General features: G+C 44.6%; 1 protein-coding gene across 2 annotated transcripts in view; it reads left to right on the top strand.

Annotated features, from left to right (window-relative positions):
• The window catches only part of TMEM198 (transmembrane protein 198), an 83131-nt gene extending 65890 nt beyond the window's left edge, over positions 1 to 17241 (top strand). For both annotated transcript variants that reach the window (XM_077447795.1, XM_077447796.1), the window contains exons 4-5: positions 5442 to 5641; positions 7150 to 17241. In XM_077447795.1, the coding sequence (XP_077303921.1) occupies positions 5442 to 5641; positions 7150 to 7293 (344 nt within the window). In that variant the 3' untranslated portion in view covers positions 7294 to 17241. The remainder of the gene's footprint in view (positions 1 to 5441; positions 5642 to 7149) is intronic.
• The last annotated feature ends 3970 nt before the right edge of the window (positions 17242 to 21211 follow it).

Below are 21211 nucleotides of genomic sequence, written 5' to 3'. Positions count from 1 at the left end.
CCGACCCGAGTATAAGCCGAGGCCCCCAATTTACCCCCAAAAAACTGGGAAACCTATTGACTCGTGTATAAGCCGAGGGTGAGATATGCCTGTCCATCCCTGTGTGTGTGTCCATCCATCCATCCATCCCTGTGTGTGTGTGTGTCCATCCATCCATCCATCCCTGTGTGTGTGTCCATCCATCCATCCATCCCTGTGTGTGTGTGTGTGTCCATCCATCCATGTGTGTGTGTCCATCCATCCATGTGTGTGTGTGTGTCCATCCGTGTGTGTGTGTGTGTGTGTGTGTGTGTGTGTGTGTGTGTGTGTGTGTGTGTGTGGCCTTGTGTGTCCAGCCTACCTGTGTCCCGAGCCTCCGTCCGGTCCCGTCCGGTCCCGAGCCTCCGTCCGGTCCCGTCCCGTCCCGAGCCTCCGTCCGGTCCCGTCCCGAGCCTCCGTCCGGTCCCGTCCCGTCCCGAGACTCCGTCCGGTCCCGTCCCGTCCCGAGCCGAGCCTCCGTCCGGTCCCGTCCCAGGATCACCGCTCTTCGTCGGCGCCCATTCCCCTGTTCAAATGCCGCGCCTCCCTGTCTGTGATAGGCGGAACACAATTTCCCAGCAGCCTGTGTTCCGCCTATCACGGACATCGTCTCATCCTCGTCCTTAGTACGAGGATGAGACGATGTCCGTGATAGGCGGAACACAGGCTGCTGGGAAATTCAGTGTTCCGCCTATCACAGGCGAAGGCGGAGCCGGAGGCGCGGCTTTTGAATTATAGAATGGCCGCTGTCTGTCTGCTCGACACGCTGATCGAGCAGGCAGACAGCGATGACTCGAGTATAAGCCGAGGGGGGCACTTTCAGCCTCAAAAAAGAGGCTGAAAATCTCGGCTTATACTCGAGTATATACGGTATAACATTTTTATTTTTTGTGAAGAATCACCAACAAGTGGGACACAATTGTGAAGTGGAACGAAATCTATTGGATTTTTGAAACTTTTTTAACTAATAAAAAAATGAAAAGTGGGGCGTGCAAAATTATTCGGCCCCCTTGCGTTAATACTTTGTAGAGCCACCTTTTGCTGCGATTACAGCTGCAAGGTTGGATGGAGAGCGTTTGTGAACAGCAGTTTTCAGCTCTTTCCACAGATTCTCGATTGGATTCAGGTCTGGACTTTGACTTGGCCATTCTAACACCTGGATACGTTTATTTGTGAACCATTCCTTTGTAGATTTTGCTGTATGTTTGGGATCATTGTCTTGTTGGAAGATAAATCTCCGTCCCAGTTTCAGGTCTTTTGCAGACTCCAACAGGTTTTCATCCAGAATGGTCCTGTATTTGGCTGCATCCATCTTCCCCTCAATTTTAACCATCTTCCCTGTCCCTGCTGAAGAAAAGCAGGCCCAAACCATGATGCTGCCACCACCATGTTTGACAGTGGGGATGGTGTGTTGAGGGTGATGAGCTGTGTTGCTTTTACACCAAACATATCGTTTTGCATTGTGGGCAAAAAGTTTGATTTTGGTTTCATCTGACCAGAGCACCTTCTTCCACATGTTTGGTGTGTCTCCCAGGTGGCTTGTGGCAAACTTTAGACGAGACTTTTTATGGATATCTTTGAGAAATGGCTTTCTTCTTGCCACTCTTCCATAAAGGCCAGATTTGTGCAGTGTACGACTGATTGTTGTCCTATGGACAGACTCTCCCACCTCAGCTGTAGTTCTCTGCAGTTCATCCAGAGTGATCATGGGCCTCTTGGCTGCACCTCTGATCAGTCTTCTCCTTGTCTGAGCTGAAAGATTAGAGGGACGGCCAGGTCTTGGTAGATTTGCAGTGGTCTGATACTCCTTCCATTTCAAAATGATCGCTTGCACAGTGCTCTTTGGGATGTTTAAAGCTTGGGAAATCTTTTTGTATCCAAATCCGGCTTTAAACTTCTGCACAACAGTATTACGGACCTGCCTGGTGTGTTCCTTGGTCTTCATGATGCTCTCTGCGCTTTCAACAGAACCCTGAGACTATCACAGAGCAGGTGCATTTATACAGAGACTTCATTACACACAGGTGGATTCTATTTATCACCATCAGTCATTTAGGACAACATTGGATCATTCAGAGATCCTCGCTGAACTTCTGGAGTGAGTTTGCTGCACTGAAAGTAAAGGGGCCGAATAATTTTGCACGCACCACTTTTCAGTTTTTTATTTGCTAAAAAAGTTTAAATTATCCAGTAGATTTCGTTCCACTTCACAATTGTGTCCCACTTGTTGGTGATTCTTCACAAAAAAATTAAAATGTTATATCTTTATGTTTGAAGCCTGAAATGTGGCAAAAGGTTGAAAAGTTCAAGGGGGCCGAATACTTTCGCAAGGCACTGTATATATATATATATATATATATATATATATATATATATATATATATGTGTGTGTGTGTGCTTCCGCAGAAACTGCTGGAATACTTTTCCCCTGAGCTTCCCACTGATTATCCTGCAGCCAGTTACATGGTATTCCACACAACACAGTTTCTCTTTGGTTGCGGTCCCGCAATCCACACAGTAAAACATGACAATTTCTTAGACACTTTACTTGACCGTTGCCGATATCAATCACTGCTGCAATATTTCAGGGGGAATTTATCCCAGACGAGCCTCCAAATGTAGCACCGCTCCCACAGGAACTGCTGGAATACTTGTCCCCTGGGCTTCCCACTGATTATCCTGCAGCCAGTTACATGGTATTTCACACAGCCAGGTGCCATGCCATCACTTGGATTTGCACATGCATTGATCACTGTAGAGTGGACATTCCCTTCCATGGCACAACACAATTTCTCTTTGATTGTGGTCCTGCAATCCACACACTAAAAAATGAATTTTTTTTAGACACTTTACTTGACCATTGCCGATATCAATCACTGCTGTGATATTTCAGGGGCAATTTATCTTGGACGAGCCCCCAAATGTAGCACCGCTCCCACAGGCACTGCTGGAATACTTGTCCCCTGGGATTTCCACTGATTATCCTGCAGTCAGCTACATGGGATTTCACACAGCTAGGTGCCATGCCATCACTTGGAATTGCACATGCATTGATCACTGTAGAGTGGACATTCCCTTCCATGGCACAACACAGTTTCTCTTCGATTGCGGTCCCACAATCCACACAGTAAAAAATTACAATTTCTTAGACACTTTACTTGACGGTTGCCGATATCAATCACTGCTGCGATATTTCAGGGGGATTTTATCCAGGATGAGCCACCAAATGTAGCACCGCTCCCACAGGAACTGCTGGAATACTTGTCCCCTGGGCTTCCCACTGATTATCCTGCAGCCAGTTACATGGTATTTCACAAAGCCTGGTGCACACACTTTTCTGCTCATTGTCTACAACGACCAGTCTAGGGTTTTTATTTTATGTTTTATTTGGAGAACTTGGATAGGAGAAGGAAATTAGTAGGATACTCCAAGTAACTATTCACAAGCGAGGACAACTCTATCTCTGTAGTAATGTGGAAGCAGGTGATCTGCTGAACCATGCAGGGCCTGTATGGAAGAAAAAGTCTTCAAGACACTAGCCAGTGTCTCTTTTAGCTCACGCACCCAGTATGCTAACTTCTAGGACCAGAGGGAGATTTCAGCAACACACACTCAGTCTCAAGGATCCTTTCAGGGTCTGTACTCCCAAAATGTCCAGGGACAGCTGGTAGCCTCCTCCCAACTTCCAAGCGACACTCTATACCAGTGACACACAACCAGATCCATAGACTTTCTCCCTCAGTCAGCTTGCACAGGAACCCTGGGTTGTAGCTTGCAGGCTTCAGGCCCTCAGAGCTGCAATCTAAGGCCACATGGCCTTCCACACTGGGGAGAGTCAGCCGCCTCCTCCCCACCAGAACCTCTCTCCTTAGAGGTGGACTGGACTGGAACCCTGAGCCCATGTGCTCCTAAAATAAAAATACAGTCTCCCAGCATGCAATGGGGCACCTCCACTGCTAATTGGCCAGGGTTGTATCTACATCCAAGCTCTCACCTGCTGGGTTTGCTCCCACTGTCCAGTATGACTCTTTACTATGTGTGTGATATCCCCAGGACAGCATGAATCAGCATCAGAGCACACTGAGCAGACCTCACTCATCAATCACTGCTCTCTGTTAAGCAGGCAGCACCTAAATTAGTCAGCATTTGTGATGTCAGGCACTGATGTTGGATGAGAAGGCTCGCAGTCTCTGCTCTAATTCATCCCAAAGGTGTTCTATCGGGTTGAGGTCAGGACTCTATGCAGGCCAGTCAAGTTCCTACACCCCAAACTCACTCATTCATGCCTTTTGGGTCCCCGCTGGTGGTCCTGGCTCCTCCCTTTTGCCTAGTGTCCCCAATAGCATCCCCCTTGCTAAGGGGGCACTCGATCAGGCTTGCTGCTGTGCCGCACTCTGTATGTCCATTCACACGCAGAGCGTGGCTCGGCCCCGCCCCCCGCTCTCTCCTCACTGTCTCACTGGCTGTGTGAGCCAAAGAGGCGACAGACCTGGGAGAGCCGCTGCTCTCATGCAAAACACTGGATTGAGATAGGGCCCAGGTAAGTGTTGGGGGGGGGGGGGCTGTTGAGAGCAGTTGATACCCAGAAGGCTTATTTACCCACTTCCTGACCAGGACATTTTTTGCGATACGGCACTGCGTCGATTTAACAATTTTGTGGTCGTGCGATGCTGTACCCAAATAAAATTGGCATCCTTTTTTTCCCACAAATAGAGCTTTTTTTTGATGGTATTTGATCACCTACGTGTTTTTTTTTTTTTTTTTTTTTTTTTTTTGTGATGTAAACAAAAAAAGAGCGACAATTTAAAAAAAAAAAAAACAATATTTTAAACTTTTTTCTATAATAAATAGGCTTCAAATATTTTTTAAGCCAGTATGTATTCTTCTACATGTTTTTGGTAAGAAAAATCGCAATAAGCTTATGTTGATTGGTTTGCACAAAAGTTATATCGTCTACAAAATAGGGGATAGTTTTATGGCATTTTTACATACAATTTTTTTTTTTTTTTTACTATTAATGGTGGCGTTCTGTGATTTTTATCGGGACTGCGACATTATGGCGGACATGTTGGACACACCCCTGCAGACCACAAAAAAATAATTACACAAAAAATGATTGATTGTGCTAACAAGTGTATATTTCTCCACTACCTTTCCTTTATGCTGGCTTTTCAAAATTGGAAGTACAGTAACTCAGATGTTTGATAAAGGGTTTCATGTAAAAAAAACTCTTATACATTTTTATACAGGTCTATACATCATACCAGAAAGAGGGCCATGAAAGGGAAAGGAGGACAGAGGGATTTAGTTAAACAGAGGGATAGTTCCTCCAAATTTGGGACAGTTGGGAGCGTGTATTTGTAAATTATGTATTCATATAAGATACACAACATAACCTTTTTTTTTCCCCTTGTCCCTACCAGTTATCATTAGCCGGCAGCAACGTCGGGTCCAACTCATGAAGATAAAACAGAGAGAGGAGCGCAAGGAGAAAAAGAAGAGGAAGAAGAAGCCTCACCACCATCATCCTCATCCTCAGCACAAAACACCACACCCACCCGAGCCCGCCTTCCGGAGGAAGCCCACTCCTATCCGCCGGTTCGATGGCGATGTCATTTCCCCAGTAAGTGATCTGTTATGTGCATCCTATTTGATCCCCCCTCCCCCTCCCCCTTGTGTTATGTGGTTATGGGATAGAAATATAGGAACATAGGATGATGGCAGAAAAAGACCGAATATGCTACAGTACAAATATGTTAATTTTTAATTAATTGCTTCTTTCTTCCCACTGGCCATCAATGTAAGGGGCATTCTTCCCACTGGCCACCAATGTAAGGAGCATTCTTCACACTGACTGCCAATGTAAGGGGCATTCTTCACACTGGCCATCAATGTAAGGGGCATTCTTCACACCGACTGCCAATGTAAGAGACATTATTCCTACTAGCCATCAATGTAAGGGGCATTCTTCCCACTGATCACCAATGTAAGGGGCATTCTTCCCACTGATCACCAATGTAAGGAGCATTCTTCCCACTGATCACCAATGTAAGGGGCATTCTTCCCACTGGCTATCAATGTAAGGAACATTCTTCCCACTGACCATCAATGTAATGAGCATTTTTCCCACTGATTACAATATAAGGAGCATTCTTCACACTGACCATCGCACTAATGTACAATGAGCTGGTGATATAGTAACTATTAGGAGGGGTTCCCTGAGCCTGGAAAGTTGAAGGACTCAGTTCTTCTTTAACCACTTCCCTTTTGCCATGTACATATATGGCAGAACAGCAGTGGGCTTCATCGCCGTGCTGCAACACTGCCAGGTCCCGCCAGCTGGGATTGATTAAAAATACACCAAAACAGTGGTGGCCAAACTTTTGGACCTCACAGACCACTAAACTCACAATTTTGAATCCTGTGGCCCAATAACATGAATTTTACAAGCCTTATACACTCAATGCTCCGGCTCTCTGACCCCCCTCTCTGATCCCCTCTCCCACCCCCTCACCCGCCAAGCACTCTGCATCACACTGCTGCCCTACACTGACTCATCATTGGATCTCATCTCCTTATCCATGCATGTGCTCGAGCTCCGTGCTCCCTCCCACAGTCTGTGATCAGTGCTGCCATTGGAATTCCCCTGCTCCTTCACCTTTCGCTCTCTACACTACTCCCGGCGCCTCTCTCTGAGTTCACAGGAACCGGAACTACAGAGGAGGCATTGGGTATCAGTCAATACCGTCAGTGCGAATTGAGAACAACACTGGTTACATCCCCCACAATGGTGATTAATGGCAGAACCCATGGGGAACACCAGAATCACTGGTTGGCAACGGCTGCACTAAAACACATGATTTTGACGAGTGAGCCCATAGAGATAATTCAGCCAGCCCATGGAATAAACTACCAGCAGAGGTAGCGAGGCAGTCAACAGTAAATGGCTTCAAACATGCTTGGGGCAAACATATAAAGTTAATGGAAAAAAAAATAAACCCCAAAAAACAAACAAAAAAAATAAAAAATAGGCAGACTCAACTAGTCTTTTTCTGCTGTCACTTTTCTATGTTCCTAAATAATGTAATATGTTTTCAGTTGATGCTTATACATCTCCCCCTTCCTCTGCAGCGCTACATTCAGAGTTTCAGAGACCAGCAGTCGGGTTCTTCCCGAGGCCGGATCACTGGAGCTCACACGGTAGTGGACCTGGACTATGACTGTGGATCCCGCGTGCCGCTGACTGCGGGAGCGGCGTCGGCTGTCCGCGTATAACACAGAATGAAGAAAGAGGGGAGGAATGGTAGGAATAAAAAGAAAATATTGGGGTCAGTCCGACACTCAGGCATTGCGCTGTAAGAACTCCATCGGGGAGATCCATCACCCACCGCGACATTCCAACAACTGTGCCGGCACAACGAGGAGCATCAGGACCCTCCATAAACTGCGTCCACTCTGCATTGACTCCCACCTACCTCTCTACAGTCACTCATCACATAGCCATTCCTACCTACCTCCCTGCACTGCTACTTCAAGACCTCTCCCTATGTGGGCCTTCTCCAAACCCCTCTGTCTTCGAGACCGAATCCACTGGATGACCCAGCCAGGCGGTACGCTTTTGTGCCTAACACCCCCATCGAATTTCGTCTCCAAGCTTCTGCTTTCCTGAGCCTATTACAATGTCATCTGCTGGCCAAGTATAGTAACTCCGGGGCATGTTTTTTATTTCAGCGTACAAAAACGCAGACTCGTGTACATCGTGTATATTCTGCAGAAAACGATCAACGTTATAAGGAGACTCAGAACTTGAAGGATCCAACGGGAGAGACGAAAAAAAAAAAAAAAACCTTCATTTCAGGAAAAAAAAGCCACAAGACTGATTTGGTCGGTGTATTAGACTTTTCTGGAGCTTTTCAATGGGTGATTTTTAAATTATTGTTATGGGTGGGGAGGGCGGCAGAACGCGGTGTGTTTCAAGTGCGTGTTGCGGTGTGGTTGTTGTTGAGGGGATATCACCAAAAAAACAAAAAGACGCAGACACAGTGTAAGAGTCTCATGTCATTCATTCATTGACCCCATATAACAGGGATATGCATCTAGCGGACCTCCAGCTGTTGCAAAACTACAAATCCCATCATGCCTCTGCCTCTGGGTGTCATGCTTGTGGCTGTCAGAGTCTTGCTATGCCTCATGGGACTTGTAGTTCTGCAACAGCTGGAGGTCCACTAATTGTATATCGGAAGTTTACTCCTATTTTATGATATGCAGCACAAGATGGATCGCGGATGGTTTGTAAATCTGGGGATAGGTACAAGGAAAGGCGCATGTCGTGGTGTATACTCACCGAACACGTGGCCTTAAGTTGGCCGTACACTAGTAGAATATTGTATGAAATATTTTATTTTAACAATGCTTCTTCAATTCTAGTGGAGTCAAATTGATGTACGTTTTCTAAGACAGTGAGGTGAAAATTCAAACTTTTTAGTGAAGTTTTCATTCAAACTTTCAAACGACATTCTCTAAGTCATCGACTAGCGGTGCACTGAAATGAAAATTCCTGTGCCGAAACCGAAAATTCAGAATGGGCTTGGCTGAAAACCGAAATGGACAATTACATTTTTTTTTTTTATTATTATTTAATGCGGCTGATGTTTTTGCATTGAAGTCAATGGGACGTGACTTTGCATTGAAGTCAATGGGGGGCCTTTTTGGATTGAAGGCAATGGGATGCAATTTTGCATTGAAGTGACCAGGGGGCGTTTTTGCATTGAAGTCAATTGGAACTGATTTTGCATTGAAGTCACCAGGGGGCGTATTTGCATTGAAGTCAATTGGAACTGATTTTGCATTGAAGTCACTAGGGGGCGTTTTTCCATTGAAGTCAATTGGAACTGATTTTGCATTGAAGTCACTAGGGGGCGTTTTTGCATTGAAGTCAATTGGAACCGATTTTGCATTGAAGTCACTAGGAGGCGTTTTGGGGCTTGGCTGAAAAACAAAATGGACAGTTTAAAAAAAAAAATATAGATAATTTAATAAATGTGGCTGGTGTTTTTGCATTGAAGTCAACTGGAAGTGATTTTGCATTGAAGTCACTAGGGGACAAATTTGCATTGAAGTCACTAGGAACCTTTTTTTGCGCTTGTATGAAAACCGAAATGGACAGTTTAAAACAAATAATAATAATTTAATGAATGTGGCTGGAGTTTTTGCATTGAAGTCAATAGGACTCGGTTTTGCATTGAAGCCACTAGGAGGCTTTTTTGCATTGAAGTCAAAGGGAAGCAATTTTACATTGACGTCAATGGGACGCAGCATGCCATTATCGGTACCTTTTCTTTCTCTAGCCGATAGCCCTATTACTACTGAGGGGCGTTTTTGCATTGAAGTCACTAGGGGGCGTATTTGCATTGAAGTCAATTGGAACCGATTTTGCATTGACGTCACTAGGGGCTGTATTTGTATTGAAGTCACTAGGAGGCATTTTGGGGCTTGGCTGAAAGCCAAAATGGACAGTTTAAATAAATAATAATAATAATTTAATGAATGTGGCTGGAGTTTTTGCATTGAAGTCAATGGAACACAATTTTGCATTGACGTTAATGGGACACAATTTTGCATTGAAGTCAATAGGGGGCCTTTTTTGGATTAAAGTCAATAGGGACTGATTTTGCATTTAAGTGACTAGGGGGCGTATTTGCAAAGAAGTCACTAGGAGACGTTTTGGAGCTTGGCTGAAAGCCAAAATGGACAGTTTAAAAAAATAATAATAATAATTTAATGAATGTGGCTGGTGTTTTTGTATTGAAGTCAAAGGGATGCGATTTTGCATTGAATTCAATAGGGGGCCTTTTTTTGGACTGAAGTCAATGGGACTCGGTTTTGCATTGAAGCCACTAGGAGGCGTTTTTGCATTGAAGTCAAAGGGAAGCGATTTTACATTGACGTCAATGGGACGCAGCATGCCATTATCGGTACCTTTTCTTTCTCTAGCCAATAGCCCTATTTTCAGCTGATAATTTTCGGTGGCCGATATATTTCGGTGCATCCCTACCATCGACTTTACTGAGAATTTTTGTTCCAAAATCTACTAGTGTATAGCACAGCTTTATTTATCATGCTGTCTGAAGGAGGAACTGACCTTGTTGCCTATAGCAACCATTGCAGTTAGGCCTGGGAGAAAGAAATTAAAAAGCCGACAGCATGGAAGATTGTTTTCAGGCACTTTGATGAATATGGACCTGGGTGTGCTGGGCAGTGACCCTTAGGTGCCAATCATATATATTATATCAGTTTCTATTAGACGATGCAGATCTATTGAATGCTTAAATCTGAGGCTAAAGCTGGCTACACATGTTACAATGGGATTGTACAGACTTCATTCGATTTATCAACAGCTATCAGCACGAGGGCCTAGCGGACAGGGTGTATATCCAATGGAATATCCCATGTATATCCAATGGATTGTTTGGATAGGTCTTCCCACTGTATAGTAATAGTTGTTATTGAATTTAAAGCTGAACTCCAGACCCCCAAACATCCACTTAAATATATTCCTCTATAGCTACAAAAAAATGGAAATCCACTTTATGTGCACCTAATGCTTTTGCAAACCCAGAAATGACCTTATAAAAGTATCAGCGACACCATCCCTGTGCTGTACACAGCCTGTGCAGAGCAGTGGGAGGGGCCAGCAGGCTCCACCCACTACAGGCTGCCTGCAGAAAATTACAGGAGGGGGCGGAGACAAGACCAGTCACCCTGCACAAGCAGAGAGAGCAGCGGCGAGCGGACTTTGTCATAGGAAGGAAAAGTCTCACACAGATCTGGACGAAATACACAAAGCACAGCAAGTTTCAAAGGAGAATATACACATAGCTCCCAACTGTCCCTGATTTGGAGGGACAGTCTCTGATTTGGAGCAATGTCCCTCTTTGCCCCCCATTTGTCCCTCATTTTGGTCTGATCCATATAGTTGCATCTAAAACGCACTTTTTATCTTTCAAAATTGTTTCCCAGTGCTAAACCTTTCATCCAAATGGCTGTATTTGTAAATATAAACGCCAATCTAAAAGAATAGAAGTGGTAAAAAAAAAAGTCCTTGTGGATTTAATTAACCTTTTTTTTATGGTTAACCAGAAGAATTTACCCCCTTCCTGAGCACTTTTTGCGAATCGGCACTGCGTCGCTTTTACTGACAACAGCGCGGTCGTGTGACGTGGCTCCCAAACAAAATTGACGTCTTTTTTTCCCCCCACAAATAGAGCTTTCTTTTGGTGGTATTTGATCACCCCTGCGGTTTTTATTTTTTGCACTATAAACAAAATAAGAGCGACAATTTTGAAAAAAATTTTTTTTTTTTACTCTTTGCTATAATAAATATTCCCCAAAAATCGATAAAAAAATTTTTTTCCTCAGTTTTGGCTGATACGTATTCTTCTACATATTTTTGGTAAAAACAAATCGCAATAAGCGTATATTGATTGATTTGCGCAAAAGTTATAGCGTCTACAAAATTGGGGATAGTTTTATGGCATTTTTACTATTAATTTTTATTTTACTAGTAATGGCAGGCGATCATCGATTTTTATCGTGGCTGCAACATTATGGCGGACACATCGAACGCTTTTAGCATGATTTTGGGACCATTCACATTTATACAGCGATCTGTGCGATTATAAATGGATTGATTACTGTGTAAAGGCGACTGGCAGTGAAGGGGTTAACCACTATGTGGTGCTGTAGGGGTTAAGTGTGTCCTAGGGAGTGATTCTAACTGTAGGGGAGAGGGGCTGTGTGTGACACGTCACTGATCTCCGCTCCCGATTACAGGGAGCTGTGATCAGTGACACTGTTGCTAGGCAGAACGGGAGATGCTTGTTTACTTTAGCATCTCTCCGTTCTTCCTCTCCATGAGACGATCGCGGGTATCCCCACGGATATCGAGTCCGCGGATCCCGCAGTCTGACTCACGGAGTTTGCAGCGGGCACACACACCTGCTATACAGACCTCACGAGATCACGTACAATAACACGATTTTGCGCAGCGGAGCCAAGCTGCAGTAGTAAAACTGCGGCGGCTGGTCCGCAAGCGGTTAAGGGTGTGTGTCAGGGGGGGCGTATCCTATGCCTACATACATTTGCAAGTAGGTGTCCCTCATTCTCATCTCTAAATGTTGAGAGGTATGTATACATGATGAATGGATTTAGACAATATTTACTGATCCCAGGATTCAGCTTTGGGTTCACACTATCGCCGCAAGCGGCTCCCAGCAGGGGGTTCGGTGCGTCTTGGTTCACCGATGCACATTCGATTTCAGCCCAAATTTTTGGCTAATTTTGGACCTGAAACGGACCAAAAGACGCACAGGACTTGCAAATTCACTCCGGAGCCGCAGCGGAGATATGTGAGCCGGTGTCCTATCACATTGTGTCCCCCATCGGATAGTGTCCGCTGTGTACTGCGCACGCGCAGTACACAGCACACACAGATTCCGAAAATAGACGAAGATGAATGGCGCCTGCGCCGTGAGTCCAGGTCCTAGCCCCACCATCCATGTGGACATAGAGTTGGAATAAAAAGAGCCAAGTGAAGCGAGGCTGTGCCCGAAGCGCGGCGAGCGAAGCGAGCCCGCGAGGGGCCCTCTAATATTTGCAGCCCTATGTCCACTTGGATGGTGGGGCTACCACCTCCACTCACGGCGCAGGCGCCGTTCATCTTCGGACATTTTCCGAATCTCCTTCTGCTCCATACTGCGCCTGCGCAGTACGAGGTGGACACTATCCGATGGACGGACGCTATATGCCAGAACACCGGCTCCATAGAGAGCCGGACAAAATCTTCTGCTATTTGGAATCGGATGCGGAAAACCTCTCATCCAATTTGCAGTGGTGTGAATCCAGCCTCAAGGAGATTGTTAATAAAGCGTACAGCCGTATATATTATAGAACCAAGCGCAGTTCATTTAGCAAAACATCCCCCATCTCCTATTATTTGTTTCAGATATTTCTATAGTGCTGTCAGTTTATACAATACTTTAAATACTGTACATTCTCACAAGTCCCTGCTGCCAAGGAGTGTATAGTCTACTAGGATCAATTTAGACAGCTGCCAATTAGCCCACCAGCGAGTCTTTTGAGTGTAGGAGGAAACCCACAAAAGCACAGGGAGAGCAAGCAAACTCTATGCCATACCTCCCGACTGTCCCTGATTTGGAGCAATGTCCCTCTGTCCCTCATTCCTACTCATTTGTCCCTCATTTTGGTCTGATCCATATAGTTGTATATAAAATGCACTTTTTATCTTTCAAAAAGTGTTTCCCAGCGCTAAACCTTTCATCCAATTTCTAAATTGCTGCATTTGTACATTTTAAGAGCCAATATAAAGGAATAATAGTGGTAAAAAAAAAAAGCACTTGTGGATTTAATTAACCTTTTTTGTTGGTTAATTCTCCTTTAAGGGGGCGTGACAGGGGCGTGTCCTATGCCTACATACCTTTGCTAGTAGGTGTCCCACATTCCCATCTCAAAATGTTGGGAGGTATGCTCTATGCCGATAATCCGAGGACCCCAGTGCAGCAAGGCAGAAGTGCTAACTCCCGAGCCAGTGTGCTCATGCTGACCAATTTTTTTGCTATAGACAGCACCATTTTTTCCTATTGCAATCCCATCAAATTGTAATGTGTGTAGCCAGCTTAAAGTGATATTAAAGCTTGTTTTTTTTTTTTTTTGTAATAACAAACATGTTATACTTATCTGCTCTGTGTAATGGTTTTGCACAGAGGAGCCCCGGTCCTCTTCTTTTCATGTCCTCTCCCGGCGCTCCTGGCTCCTCCCCCTCAAGCAGTGCCCTCCCCAGAGAAAGCCGCTTTCCCTGGGGGCTTCACTCCTGAGCTGCTGCTCTATGCATTCATAAGACACATAGAGCTGTGTTCCCCCCCCCTCTGCTCTCTCCTCATTGGTTCACTGGCTGTGATTGACATCAGTAGGAGCCAATGGGCACCCGCTGCTGCATCAGCCGAGGAGAGGGAGTCCCAGGACAGCCGAGTCTCTCCTGCACATGGCTGGATCGAGAGGGGGCTCAGGTATTATGTGGGGCTGTGGTGGGAGCAGCACACAGAAGGTTTTTTTTTTTTTTACCTTCTTGCATGGAATGTAAGAAGGTAAAAAACATTCAGCCTTTACAACCATTTCAAAGTAGATCAAAACTCGATCACTGAAATCTTATATAAGTTGTAACACGTTAATGTCATTTCAAAGGCCATTTTCATAAAAATAGTATCTGGTGATCCTGCCATGAAGATCTTTGTTCAGGCACTTCCTCTTCATAAGTGACAGCTCTCTGCTGATTGCGCTCCTGTGTTGCCACCTTGTCACATGTTCCACTTGTGGACACTACCAGCAGCTGTGCCAACACACATTGCTTTGGCATGGTCCACTTTAATGCGAAAGTCGGTCCAGAGCAATGATGAACTGAGGAAGTGGCTGAAAGAGGTTGGAGGAGATCAGCAGCACTGAGATGCCAAAAGGGAATGAAAAAAAAAAGAGAGAAAATACTGCAAAAATGCACCACAGCACATGGAAAACAGACAGGTCCCCCTTTTTTTTTTTTTATGTACAGACGATTCCCAACAATGTGATGCAAGTGTGCTGGGTGCCTTTGCAAGGCGTGCTAAGGTACCATTCAAAATGAATGACACCACAATGCACTACGCGGATGATCGTGCGTTATCACGCAGTAAAATGCTCATTTTATTATGCGTTACCCCAACACACAGATGTAAAGCCAGCTTTAGGATTTAGATCCACTGTTATTATACTACCCAGTGAAACAAAGTATAACATTATGCAAACAAAAAGAAAAGGAAAAAAAAAAAAAAAATACCTCTGATTTTTCAAGATGTATATTTTGCACCGCATCATTTTATATGGTTCCCAAACACCTGTAATGCCACGTACACATGATCGTAATTTCCGACAGCCAAACCGTAGATTTATTTGCGACGGATGTTGGCTCAAACTTGTCTCGCATACACACGGTCACACAAATGTTGTCGGAAATTCCGAACGTCAAGAACACGGTGACGTACAACACGTACAACGAGCCGAGAAACATGAAGTACAATAGCCAGTGTGGCTCTTCTGTTCGACTCCGAGCACGCGTGGAATTTTGTGCGTCGGAATTGTCTACACATGCTAGGAATTTACAACAACGGATTTTGTTGTCCGAAAAATTTGAGATCCAGCTCTCAAGTTTTTGTTTTAGGGAATTCTGACAGCAAACGTCCGATGGAGCCTACACACAGTCGGCATTTCCGACAACAAGCTCACATCCAACATTCGTTGTCGGAAATTCCGACCGCGTGTACCCGGCATTACTGGGCTTTGCCCAATATCATAGTAGTTGACATGCGGTACCTTAATCCAGATATGCACAAATCATGGACCTGCACACTGTCCCCAATGCGTATAGCCTATATGACAGGTAAGATATCAACAGCCATGGCTTACTATATGTACAAAGACTGTTTTATACTTCTTGGGATTTCATAGGGTCTAGAGTCCATCTTTATTCAATTTAGCGGTTCAAGAAGAAAATCCAGTACCATTGGCAATCAATCCTGTATTGGTGTAAAGTAAACTCTGATTGGTTGTTATAGGTTCCCATCCTTAGTTTCTTGCACTGTTTATTGAATAAGCCCCATTTGATTCACATTTGGTGCAGCTATTTTGTATTGGGAAAGCCATGAAGAACATTGGACCTTGGAATCTGGAAATAGTGTTTGACAGTAAAGACGTACACAGTACAGGAGGTTGGTTACGGTCAACAGGACAGCTACGTACCATTGACTTTTATATCAGTAAGGTCACCATAACTAAGATAAGTATTGTGGTAGCCTACCAAATGGTGGCTCTTACTTGGTCATAATGGGCATACTTCCAAGAAAAGTATGTGTTGCCTACATATGAGGTAGGAAGTCATTTTGTTGAGTTACCTAATATCAACAAAATGGATAATAAAAACAATTAGTAGAGATAAGCCTTCCTAATTACTGGTCTTGCCCAATGAATACCTTGCATAAAGAGTTTCAGTGATAATAGGCCTTTTGTTTTACTAATGTGCCTAAAAAAACGACAGGCCTGTATTGCTCCATAGCCACCAATCCACCAATCAATATGTAAACCATACATGAAAAAAATACCATGCGAAACGCAAAATTCATATTAAAGTTATGATGACACAAAGTCACCAGCTCTCCAAATAAATGCATTTCACATATCGTAGTCATAAGGAACCAACATTTTTGTGCCTCACAGGGTCCCTTTCTCAAGTTGACCCTAGAAGGAAGGGACCCTGCAAGGACACAAAATGTTGGTTTCTTATGACTAATGTGATGCCATCCAGGGCTGGGACAAGGCTGGGCAGGAGGGAAGGCCGCCCAGGGCGCAGCTTTAGGGAGGGGCACCCCCTTACCACATTGTCCACCCGATCTGTCCACAGCTGACACAAAAATGCATGTGCATCTGCCTTCTAACCACAAGAAAGCAAGTGACTGGCCATGCAGGGGAAGTGCACACTCCATGCCAACCATGGGCAGTAGGAGCAAGTGGGCAAAACATGGGTACAAGATGGTACATCCATTCTATGGCATGCATTAGGAGGGGGCACAGTTCTGCATTCTTGCCTCGGTCACTGGACAAACCTGTCCTGGTACTGATGCCATGTTTACAATAAACGTTTACAATGTTTACAATAAATAAACGAATCATAATTATTTGGAGTGCTGGTGGCTTCGCATTTTCCTATTTGGTTTTGGAATGGCTCTATCTATAGCAATCGCTTTGAGCACCTACCGGTTATTTAGAGGTCACATACTGTGATGGGTTCATCTTCTATTTGGACTATATTATGATGAACAGTTGGGTACAAAATATCAGTAGAGGTTTTCATTTTGTTCATGAGCCTTTGCCCAAGTACAAAATGGCTGCCGTCACTTCCATCCTGCTGTGAAAGAACGAGGCGTTGGTAGGACACGTTGGCCGTGTCGCTGTGTCTGTGGTTGAGAGGCCTTTGGCTTGCTTGTGAGAAGGTGATCGGTAACGTTCTGCTTGGGAAGGGGGATCTTTTCTCTTGTTTCAAATATTTTTATCTGTGCCAAACCCTGGAACCTTTGTAAATATGACCCTGTTCTTCATTGTTAAAGTAATTTATTTCAGCTCTTCTCTAATGCATCCTGTTTCTTTGTCTCTTTTTCACTTTTGTGATGATTGACTATTTATTAAAAAAAAATGTCCTATGTTATAAGTCAAGGTCTCCTAGGTCCCTGGACTTACTTTATCAAATGCCCTGTCTATTTTTGTTGGCCAAAGCAACCAATTAAAACACCTTTATCCTTTGTCATTGGTTACAAAACCTTTTCCATATATGGACTAACTATTCAGATTTTAATCATGGAACAAAAATACTGTTCCTACACATTCCTTAAAGTGATTGTAAAGGTAATTTTTTTATTTTATTTTTTAAATAACAAACATGTCATACTTACCTCCAATTTGCAGAGTGACCCCCGAACCTGCTCTTCTGGGCTCCCCCAGTGGCTCTCGCGGCTCCTTCCCACATCTGATAACCCTCTCGGAGAAGCACTTCCCAGAGGGGGTTACCTTGCGGGCGCGCTCCCGAGTCTGGTATTTGCGTCTATAGACACAGAATGCTGGACTCGGCCCCACCCACCAGTGCGCGTGGCATTGGATTTGATTGACAGCAGAGGAAGCTAATAGCTGCTATTAATCTATCCAATCAAGAGCCAGGCGCAAGTGGAGAAGGACCCAGCGTGTCTTCCGACGACTGAATGAAGGGGTTCAGGTAAGTAAAACGGGGGGGGGGGGGTTCTAGGGGGCCGGTGACTGCCAGGTGTTTTTTCACCTTAATGCATAAGATGCATTAAGTTGAAAAAACATGTACCTTTACAACCCCTTTAAGGTCCAGTTGATGCATAGTTGGGTGCCAATATTTTGTTCCATGCACGGCAGAGAGAAGAAGAAGCCAAGCTGTCCATGACAACCTTCCACTACAAGGAAATCTTTGTGCTTCCCGTGACAGTGATGTGTCACTGTTCTCTGTACATGGGAGTGGGCAGGAGGAGTAGTCAGAGATGGAGATTAGGGCTTAGATGTTGACTTCCGTCAAAAAGTTCAAATTTGCTAATTTAGTCGTTATTGATTGCATGCGGCTAAGGAAGGAAACAGCAGATGGACGAGATTATGAAAGTACTGCTATTTTTACATGCTTGGGGTATGGAAAGGTTCTAATTACTACTCCAGGTTCTAAGCAACCCCAACTAACTTCTAACTTGAACTTCAGGTTTTGAACATCCTCCCAAACCATTTTTCGTGCAGTCTTCTGACCTGTCCATGGGTTCTTCTTTGGTGGTGAACAGTCCTTTATACTCCTGAACAGTACAGCCCTTATATAGTTAAAGCAGAACTCCACCCAAAAAAGGTTCCCCTTTAAGCTCTCCTCCCCCTCCTATGCCACAATTGGCATGTCATTTTTTTTTGGGGGGGGGGGGCGGGTACCTAGTTTTGACAAATGCCCACTCCCACTTACGCTCGGGCCACCTAGGCGATACAATCAGAAGTTCTCCTCTCCCTGCAATCTTCTGGGAATCACAGGTCCCAGAAGATTGCCAGCCATTCAGGAAGCGCAGTGTGACTCACGCATGCGCAGTGCTCACCTGGCTGTGAAGCCACAAGCTGTGACAGCCAGGTGACCACAGTTGAAATGCTGGAAAAGGAGAGGGAGAGAATCGATTGTTCGGGCGGCCACATCGCTGGGTCCTAGGACAGATGAGTGTGTGTCTATTAAAAGTCAGCAGCTATCAGCAGCTATACTGTGAGCCCAGGCCAGCATGGTGATGCACACTTAAGGGGGGGGGGGGTGTCCATGACAGCCTGGGCTCACATGGAACAGGTTGGATAATGCTGGGCATCATTCAACCTGGATACGAAGTGGTGCTGGATCGCAAAGTAGTAAGTCTGAGGGGAACATCAGAGAAGCTGCAGTGGAGGTGTTGGGCCAATCGTTTTTGTAACTGAGGTATAAAGATGGAGTTTTTTTTTAAAGAGATGGGCTTTTAAAGAGTAACTCCACTTTTGTTGAGATAAAAATATTCCCCTCTGGGTGATCTATGTACACTGCAAGGATTTTAACAAACTTTGTTGGAGAGTCCTACCTTTTGTTATTCTGGATAAATAGCAGTCTGTCTGTGTCCATGTGTTGAGTGAGTCTGTATGGGAGTGGTTTTGTAATTATCAATCAGCTGCTGTACCTGTAGGGCTCTAAAGAGGAAAATTGCAGGGTCTGCATCCCTTTGGACGGGGTTTGCTTTGGGAATATCTCACCAAAAAATTAAATTTTTATTGCAGGGGATACACAAAATAAATGTTGTATCTTAGTGCAGACTTCTGGGAAAATCAGTGAGACAATCACACAAGCAGGAAATAACATTACTGGGGGGGGGGGGGCGCTCTGTACAGCATCTGTGTACAGAATGCCTCTAGGTTGCCATATTACATTGCATTTTACAGAGAATTACAACACTACAGTTTGAAATAGAAAGGTAATTTTTAATAACATTCAATTACAATATGACTTGTGTCGCAACTGTATAAACCAAATTATTATTTTTTTTTGCTAAATTTTCTGCCCACGAAAATGGAGTTACCCTTTAAAGAGGAAGTAAACTCTGATGGGTTCACTTCCTCTTTCATTCCCTGCAAAGGTAAAGCATAATGGACTACTATGCATCGCATAGTAGTCCATTATGTGTCACTTACCTGACACAGGAGCCAGTGAAGTCACCGCTGTCCCCTGTAGTCTGGCGCATCCATCTTCTCGGTGGGTCTCGCTGCTCCGCCGCTGTCATTCGGCGAAGCCGCGATGACGTCACTCCCGCGCATACGCACGGGAGCCGCCACTCGCGGCATATCGCCGTTGACCGCGGTGCGCCCAGTTTGCCTGTCTTTCGGCAAATATCTCCTAAACCGTGTAGGTTTAGGAGATATTTCTTGGACCTACAGGTAAGCCTTAATCTAGGCTTACCTGTAGGTCAAAGTTGGTTGTAAGGGTTTACAACCACTTTAAGTGATATTAAAGCTTATTTTTTTCTAAATTAAAATAATAAATGTCATACTTACCTGCTCTGTGCAATAATATTGCACAGAGCAGTCCCAGATCTTGTCCTTCTAGGGTTCCCTCACCAGCACTTTCTATGGGGGCACTTGCGCAGGCTTGCCCCCTAGCCACCCTGTCTAGGTCTATAGACACAGAGAGAATGGCTCAGCCCCGCCCCTCTCCCTTGTCACAGGATTTGATTGACAGCAGCAGTAACCAATGGCTCCCAATGCTATCAATCTGCCCAGTGAGCCGGTGCTCTCGTGCACAATGCTGGATCAAGATTGGGCTCAGGTAAGTATAAGGGGGGCTGGGAGGATCCTGCAGCACAGAAGGCTTTAAAACCACTTTAAATTCTTCCTTTTGTTCTCCCTGAGCAGTATGGAGAATTCAAGGGACCATCCTACTGGTTGATTTGGACAAATGCATTTCTTCTTACAGGTGCTTTGATAAATGAGTCCAGCCATGAAGGTACATTGATATTGTTTGGGTACCTAAAATCTCTGAATTGAAGGATCTCTTTTCCAAGAAAAGGCTGATTGCCATGAACCCTTTGGAATTGGGAGTGCTTTGTTTTCTGGCTATTTTTTTGATCCAATAGCTTTAGTAAGTTTTGAGTCACTGACCTAGAAAAAGTATACAGATCAGGACTTCTGCCTTTCTTCTGTTTTCACTAGCTGCATGCTTGTTCAACAACTCAAAACGTGTTGAGGCCGGCAGGTACCGTGTTTCTCTCGGTACAGACTCCCTTTAGGGTGGCTACACCAGAGCCAGATATAGATCCAAAGTGTTTTAATCCCCCTTCTCATACCATTGTTTTCACTGTTTGCCAATAGAAATGTTCAGTCTGGGTGTTGTCTGTACCTGTTCAATGAGGCCATCACTTTATTAGCAGGTTATTGAATCATGTGCTGAAAGCTTGTTGTATGCAGAGTATACCTTTACTTTCATGGAGGATATTGAAGCATGTCTTTATTATGGAACAGGAAACAGCAGCATACAACTACACACACTTAGGGA

This window comes from Lithobates pipiens, unplaced genomic scaffold, assembly GCF_037356315.1.
Source record: "Lithobates pipiens isolate NorthernLeopardFrog02 unplaced genomic scaffold, aLitPip1_a1.2 Scaffold_22, whole genome shotgun sequence".
Taxonomy (NCBI): Eukaryota; Metazoa; Chordata; class Amphibia; order Anura; family Ranidae; genus Lithobates; species Lithobates pipiens.
The sequence above is the reverse complement of the archived record's forward strand: the minus strand, read 5'-3'. Positions and strand labels throughout refer to the sequence as shown.